The sequence below is a fragment of the Mixophyes fleayi genome, chromosome 2 (genome assembly GCF_038048845.1).
Source record: "Mixophyes fleayi isolate aMixFle1 chromosome 2, aMixFle1.hap1, whole genome shotgun sequence".
Taxonomy (NCBI): Eukaryota; Metazoa; Chordata; class Amphibia; order Anura; family Limnodynastidae; genus Mixophyes; species Mixophyes fleayi.
Genome location: NC_134403.1, coordinates 226,437,815 through 226,446,059, shown reverse-complemented (window position 1 = coordinate 226,446,059; position 8,245 = coordinate 226,437,815). Strand labels below are relative to the sequence as shown.

The 8,245-nt window shown below is 36.9% G+C and overlaps 1 protein-coding gene across 1 annotated transcript; it reads right to left on the bottom strand.

Moving 5' to 3' along the window:
- Positions 1-571: 571 nt before the first annotated feature.
- Positions 572-7,928, bottom strand: TRIM63 (tripartite motif containing 63). The gene is made up of 9 exons (XM_075195549.1): positions 7,580-7,928; positions 6,947-7,110; positions 6,536-6,707; positions 4,671-4,766; positions 3,590-3,823; positions 2,387-2,409; positions 1,500-1,624; positions 1,196-1,264; positions 572-951 (listed from the first exon to the last, which is right to left on the bottom strand). Exons 1-9 carry the CDS (start codon positions 7,736-7,738, stop codon positions 926-928), a joined length of 1,068 nt encoding a protein of 355 aa, XP_075051650.1. The 5' UTR covers positions 7,739-7,928; the 3' UTR covers positions 572-925.
- Positions 7,929-8,245: the final 317 nt, after the last annotated feature.

The following is an 8,245-nucleotide window of genomic DNA, read 5'->3' as shown; positions in this document are numbered from 1 at the left end:
CAAAAACATCCTGCCATTGCCATTCACACTAGTGGTAGTTGCGCATGGCACCTGCTAGTGGAACACACCTTCCTTTTGTACTGGAGTCAGTACAAAAGTCCTGATTAGCAGGACAGTGAGACAGTCCCGTCAAATCGGGACTGTCCCACCTAAATTTGGACAGCCGGGAGGTAGGCTGCAAACTCTTTTGTAGTATGTTAGCACTAAATAAATAAAGGTTAATGGACATCAGAATTTTCAAGAACTCTGAACTGACTTCTGATCATTCGTGTTCTGATGTTAACCAGGATTAGCGGCTGCTTTGGGCCTGTGCATGTATTGATTTAGGACCACTTTGGTCTAAAGCAACTATATTGGCCATCCAAATCGCTGCTTGTGCGCAAATGTAAATCAATTGAAGGACATTGTTGCCAACTTTTTTTTGTGAGAATATGCAGAAGTACAAGTTCTATCATGGATCTTTTTACAAATACATATTTGGGAGTTCAATTAGTAGCCCTTTTATTGAAGACATGAAATTGTAATGTTATAAATCATGTACCATGATATTATACCTCACATCTCAGAAATGTATCACAACACCAGAAACATTTTATTCCAGTTTCACAGTCATTACATTTACAATACACACATTAGAGTTCATTATGTGACCCAAATACCTGTCCTCATTTCCCGTAACAGGGTTCCTGGCAATGTGTAGATCAATTAAAATGCAGTGTCACAGCACTCAACAGAATTATAAATTACGACTGAACAATTATATACACCCTGATCATATGACCAAAAAGAAAGGTCCTCTGATTACTAGCAGCAGTCCTGAGTTATAGCCTGCAGGATCTCCATCCTCCAAGCTCATGTGATGTCCTCTTTTTATCCACCCTGGAGATTGTTGTACACATCCCGCCCCCTCTTCCCCATGAGATTTTCACACACTTTGGAATTCTTGCTGCCCTGTAAATAGCAAGTTAGAAGGAAATTACCAAATGCACATATTACAAAATTCAATCCCAGCAAAAAGTCTGCAGAAGCATTAAAAACAGGTTCCTGTCTCTATAATAATGTCTAGCAAATGTACTGCTTTTTGATGCGTATAATATGCCAAAACCAATAGTCAATTATTGTATTGTATTACATTCCACGTTATACTAATGGGTGTGTATATATTTCCCTCTCTGTCAGTAAAGCAATTTCTTACCTTCAGGTCTCTCTTCTTCCGTCTCTTCATATTCCTCAATATCTTCGTCTTCCTCTTCATATTTACAACCTACACAAGATCATCATCATCATCATTTATTTATATAGCGCCAGCAAATTCCGTAGCGCTTTACAATTGGGATATGGTAATTATTCATTTTCTGAGCCACATGAAATTGCGTGTATGTGTACAACTATCCATTTGTAGTAACAGAATAATAGGATGCTATTTGATTCACTAGCTCTCTAATTAACTTCACAGCAACTGCACCATCCATACAAATTTTTCCACAAACACCACTTACTTGTGCTAAAATCAATGTTTCTCAAGCATTCTTGAACATGTTCCATGTCCAAAGTAAATTGGTCCATATTCTCAAAACCAGGGTCTGTCTTTTCAAGCTGGCAACCTTTAAACGCCTCCATAATCCTACAAACAGAAAGACGAACGGTGAGCATAGCATTGCTGTTCATTTGTAAGGATTTGCACCTCCACCCCCCCCCCCCCCGTTCCCAATCAGTGAAATGCCAAAAATTGGCAACCTTTGAAAAAAAAATAGAACTTCACGTATATTATCTTTCCTCATCTGTATCCTACTGTGAATCATATTTTGTGCCATATACATTTTGTGCTTTCGTTCTCACACAGAGGTCAGAACCTATTATGATACTGTCCATTTATGTCTTATTTCTTTCACATGATAACTAGCTTACTGTTATTACTATGCAGGCATGCTGCATGTATGTGTACTAACTGCAGTGAAGTCATGTAACATATTTTTCACATGTGTATAGGTTTATATGGCTTAACAAGTAACATTGGGCCTGATTCATTAAGGATCTTACCTTAAGAAACTTCTTATTTCAGTCTCCTGGATAAAACCATGTTACAATGCAAGGGGTCCAAATTAGTATTCTGTTTTGCACATAAGTTAAATACTGACTGTTTTTTTATGTAGCACACAAATACTTGATAGCTTATTTGTACACTGAAATTTAAAGTCAGTATTTTAACTTATGTGCAAAACAGAATACTAATTTGCACCCCTTGCATTGTGACATGGTTTTGTCCAGGAAACTGAAATAAGAAGTTTCTTAAGGTAAGATCCTTAATGAATCTGGCCCATTATCTTTAAATATGTATTTGAGCTATCATCTGATTGCTATGCATGATATTCAATAATACACTTACCGTTTAATAAGCTGTTTGGATTTCTGCAGAAACAAAAAGAGAAATAGTGATGATAGGAAGGCAAAAATAAATGTTTTAATAGATAATATATGAAGTGTGAAAGGTGATGGCATCACAGTCGCAGCTTAATATTGTGATCACTTACTTGGAATAAATGACACTAACATGGACAAGTAATACAGTAAGGGAAATCTTTATGCCATCAAATAATAAAAAATAGTAAGGTTATGTTTTAACGGTTCTGATGCTACTTTAAAACATGATGTCAAGCTTTTATAAATCGTGAGAATTGTGATTATGTCATATTCCAGAATTAAGTAAAGAAAATATATAAATGTGGTCATGATTACTCCCAACAATATGAGTATTTGTGAAGTTACTGTATGTAACTAAACCAGGCATTAATGGATGCTGAAACTAACAGACCCAGCTACAAGATCAGCATGTTGAAGATTGTCAGTTTTGTGGTTCTGTCTGCTACTGAGAAGCTGTTCACACTCGAGTTGTGCCCCAGAGAACAGATTACATGAAAAGTATGTGAGCTTTAAGAAAATTGTTTTGCATTTGTGTATGTCATTTTGTTATCCTTTTTTATGCTATAAGCCAGTCAAAGTAGACATTAAGAAGTGGCGTTATGGAAATTTAGAAGTGACGGGATGAAAAATGTAATGGGAATGTAAGTGAATGGAATCAGCATTTTAAAATGAAAGCAGTAGGGAAAGTGGTGGTATGGCATACCACCGTCTACACCCTCACTTCTGCCACTACTATAAGCATTGTGACTTTTTTCATCATATTAAACTCCATTTAATAACATTCTTTCTTTGTGTTTTAAATAATTCACAAACTAAGCTTGGTTATTATAATGCTATATTTAAGAACAGATAATTGTCTGGTTTACAAGAATGCTGATTCATTGAGATTGTGATTGCATTTTGGCATAAGTCGGAGTAACTAAAGACTTCCTAAAGAGTGTCAGCTCTTGAACCAAATCACAGTGGTGGCAGAACTGCATATTTAATAGTGTGAGATATAATTTGAGAATTTTAGTAATTTTTAGAAAGAACAGGTTGTTTTGTTTTGATTAACTGTTTCACGTTCACACACATCATGTTTGCCCAGCTGAGGCTTGTCATGGCAGTGAGCTTTTCTAATTTTATAATCATGATTACATGAGATGATATATGGACTGCAATGACTCACCAGCAAGAAGGTAGCATGACCAGGCTGTTCCACAGCCTGAAGTGCACTTTGCAGCAGGTTGGAAGAGGTTTGAAGCTGCTCCTGGTATCTTACTACAAGAGAACGCACAAAAGTAAGCTTCTCTTCCTCAGCTTTTGATAGCCTCTTCACAAGATCTTCCCTCTTCTCTTGAAGGACTTTGTTTAGTTCTTCAAACAGTTCATTCACAGAATCCTTCTTCTTTTGACTGCACTCCTGCCCAATAGTAAAAGACATAATTTATTTTTCTTTTAGGTTTAAAGAGTTCGTTACCGCCTCAGTTCACTAATCACAAGTTAAGCTCCTATTTTGCACCCCTCCTTTTTCTATACACGCTTTCTTACTATCTGCAGTTAATACTTATTTCTCTAAATCAAAATCCTCTAAATTAGGCACAGGTCCCTGTATGAAGATAAAATAACTTGATAGTCTGTAGAAGGGGATGTGTACAAAGATCCACCCACCATATATGCAATAGAAAGCCTCTTTGTCTGCTTTGATTTTTATGCTTTTATAGTGTGCGTCTTGAGCCCTGTTTATCAATCCAGGCAATATGGCTGATTTTGAAACTCACTTATTGCTACATTTTACCATTAAAATATTCCTTCGGCAGCAGGGTGATACTCCTTTGCCTAGGCAATACAGGCACAGAGCGATAAGGTTAAACTTACTGCTTCTCCGAGACAGTCTTGGGAGATATGAGCATATGTGACCCGGCTAGCTCCACTAATAAAATAAATTATAACATAGTGAAAATATAGACAAAATCTGAAGAAAAAATAGTTTTAAGCTATTGACAATTTCATTCTTTTTTTCCTGAGATGGTGATAACAGAAAAGGAATTGTGGTGGTACTTTTACTGCTGCAATCCTTATTAAATAGGCTCCCCATGCTATGCTGTCAAGACCCTGCAAATCTTTTCACTGGTGTTGGCTGCCTCCAGTGAATGTAGGGCTATCGCTGGCGGTAACCCGCTTGATAGATAGGGCATTCTGTCCTTTAATAATAGAGCCCATAGTGTTTGGTGATTAACCTACACATGTAATCTCAAAGTTTACTGTACCTTTATAGTTTTACATGACTCCTCCAGCTGGCTAAGGATTGACTGAATTCTGTCGTTACCAGCGACCAACATTGATATACAGCTGCTGAGCTCTATCTGTGAACAAAATGACAGTACTTTATATATAGGGAGGCCATTGACCATGACTTATTCTGATCACTCCAACCTTTATAATTTTATATGTCAAATTCCGAACCTTTGTAAACACAGTATATATAACAATAGCACTAATTATTGACCATGTAAGTTGTCAGAAACTTTTTCTTTTTCATTCAGATTGCAATCATTATGCTTCAAATGGAAATTAACACTGATAATTAAAAAATATCAGCTACAATTATATCATATTTATAAAACATTCTGTACTATGTACACTCTATGGTATTACAGTACATTTGTAGAACTATTTTGCGAGGAAATTTCAGGTCTCTGTGTTTCTGTTATTGTGTTAGAAAAAAAAAAGTTAGTGGGTCAGACCATATGCAGCTAAATGTAAATTAATACAATACGGTGAATATATACTAATACGTCTTGCACAAATTTAAGGTGTCTCCACTAAATGGTAAAATCATAAGTTCAATAAGTTTCCATTTGGAATTTTGCAGCATCGTACACTACACTTGTTTCACTTCAGTTTAATTCCTATATGTCCAGTGCTTTTGACCTTTTTTTTGTAACAGGTGTTATGTACATTTGTAAAATATAATCAATATTGTTCCAGGTTTTGTCCCTTATTGTACAGTGATGTTTCACAACAATAATTAATTCCCAAGATGACAACAATGGACCAGTAAATGTGTGTGAGATTATCAAATGCAGGGACAAGTTCTGTAGGACAACACTACTGAGTGAGCGTAGAAAGAGAATGTAACAAAGGTTAATTTGAAGAAAAAAAACACAAAATAAGATAAAGTCAAGAATATTAAAAGACAATCGAAAAAATGTATTATTTAACTTGATGAAGATTATAGATGTACAGCCTTTAATAGAGTTAATCTCAAATGTCCCACTTCAACCTGTTCTGACCTTACACCCCCACACAGCTGTGAGACCTGGCTGCAGCGTCAACCCTTTCTAAATATAACAGCTGACTTGACTGGGCTCTACTTATAAAGAGGCTACTATTGATACACTGAGATAGAAGTACTGTGGCACTGGCAGCTCATGGGAGCAAATACAAGTCATTAACTATAAAAAGGGCTGGTTATTGCATTTTACATTACCTTACAGCTTTATCTAGGGAAAGACTTTTAATCTGAATGTCTTGTTATGGATGTTAATGTGTGTCTGTCTTAAATAAATCCATGGTAATTAGCATGTTCTGTACTACTGACACACTCTGGAAGGGGTCATGGCAGCATGATAATGGGTGTGAGCCAAGCAAGTCTACAGCACCAAGTTATCCCTTAATCCCCCCACTCACCCTCCAGACCCCTAGAAAGACACCAGAAAAGCGACATGCTATGGGAGGTGTGCGCAACATCAATGTGGGTGAGCAGGACATATCTCACAACAGTCTCAGCAGTCAGGATAAACATTGTGACAAAGCACTAGAATCTGGACTGTCCCACCTCCTAAATTGGGACAGTTGAGGGGTATGAAAAAGTAAACATTGTTAATCTATAAAAATAAAAAATCAATTGAATATAATCTTTCCTTAGTCATGTATAACTCTATATTAGTGCTGTTACATTTATTATTTCCCCAAAGGGGAGAGATTTCCGTTCCAGGCTTTATTTATTCTATAAGTTGTGAGTGTTCCTTATTTTTGATGAATAATATCTTGAAGAGTGCTCTTATAACATGGGTTTGGCCACTTGGTCATTTCCTTTTGGTGTATTAGTAGGGTCCTCTATATTTCTCACCTTCTGAGTCTGGTATATATTTGGAAGGGGAGACACTTCGCAGTCTTTATGCGCTCCGAACACTTTGCACATAGAGCAGGTTGGTACTTGGCAGCTCAGACAGTAAATGTTTATCTTCTCATCTTCGTGCTTTTCACACATTGGGTGATTTTCCTTTTTTGTCTCTGGTCGACTAGACACATGTAAAAGAAAGTAAGATTATTAGTAGAAACAAAAGTAGGGTTACAAAGGAACATCACAAATATTTTCTCCATTATATTACATATCAGCCTTATTTTGGGCCCACAGAAAGCCCTTATAGTTGAATGTGGTAACTGAAGTCATTTCTTTCATTGGAAATATGATCTAATACTACTAATATAATTATATTATAATTATTAGTTATATTATAACTATTATAATGCTACACACCTGGTATAATCCTGTTTGTAGATGTCTATTATGTTCTCCACAAGTAGGTTCCTTTGCAGCCCGTAAACTCCATGCCGGTCTAAAATGACTTCATGACGACAAGTTGGGCATCGAAATTTCCCACCAGACACAGAAGTTCGTGTGGGCCAGTATGGGTTTCCAGCCTACAGTGACAGCACAAGTCAGAACTACAGGATATTTACTGTTGAAACTTTCATTTACTAAACAAAATTAAGGAAAATAAATTATACAATATAGCTTTGCAGTAGGTAGGCATATATCTAACAAGAAACATGTGGTCCTACAAAATCTATAAATATAATAAAGTAAGGAATAAATAACACTGAGTAAATATTTGTGGATAAGGGACATACAACATTACATTTCCAAGAACACATCAGGTGTATAGATGAACATTTTCTGTCACATGGCCACAGACCATGGTAATGAGGTAAGAATGTCATGATTCCACAGGAAATCATGCAACATAAAAGTTACTACAATACAGAGTCCATGCCTCAGATGTAGTAGAAAACACAAGCACATCAGACAAGAAAAGTGCTGCAGTTATGAAGTTTCCAGCACATACATACAAACATATACTTTTCTGCCTAGGTAGAGCACACAACTCACCTGAAACACATCATTTGCACATTTCCGACACAGGTTGTGCTGGCATGGCAGGATCACTACAGGCTTGTTAAACATTTCAAGGCAAATAGGACAAATGAGCTGTTTCTCCAAACTGTCCATTGGATTATTGTCCCGGATAATGTCTGTATTGTAATCCATGGTACTTTCACAATCCTGTCTCCTCTTCCTTTGTGAAATAATTCTCCCACCTATATGTAACTCTCTCTGCACCTACAAAGATTTTGTTTCACTGTCTTGTACGTGTCTTTCTTCCCAGAAGTCCTGGCTGTGAATGTCTCTTGATTGGTGTGATTCTCTTACTCCAAGATTAGCTCCTGTTTTCTCTGCTGTCCCTTAGTCCACCCTATATATAACTTGTGTGCTGGTCACATGCATATGTTTGGGACGGACATATCACACATTCTTTTGTCTGTCCTGTAGGTTCAAGTTTCCAGTGGTCCCTGAGAGTACACCGAGCTGTCACATGAAGCAATGAGTAATCAGCAAGCACAACCTGTAAACAGGGTAGCTCATGTATGATGTGAACTTTTGATTTTCCTTGCCAGGCATGCAAACAAACACTTTCCAGGAAGGCCCAGATTCAAGGCACCTGTGCCCATTTTTATTAATATCATGCTTAAGTTTCTGCTACTGCTGTTGACATCC

Coding starts and splice junctions, on each gene's coding strand:
- TRIM63 (XM_075195549.1), bottom strand. CDS start 7,738: ATGGATTACAATACAGACATTATCCGGGACAATAATCCAATGGACAGT. Junction 3,824..4,670: donor AGTCATGTAAAACTATAAAG/GTACAGTAAACT, acceptor ACTATTGGGCAG/GAGTGCAGTCAAAAGAAGAA. Junction 1,265..1,499: donor AAACATTGATTTTAGCACAA/GTAAGTGGTGTT, acceptor GATCTTGTGTAG/GTTGTAAATATGAAGAGGAA.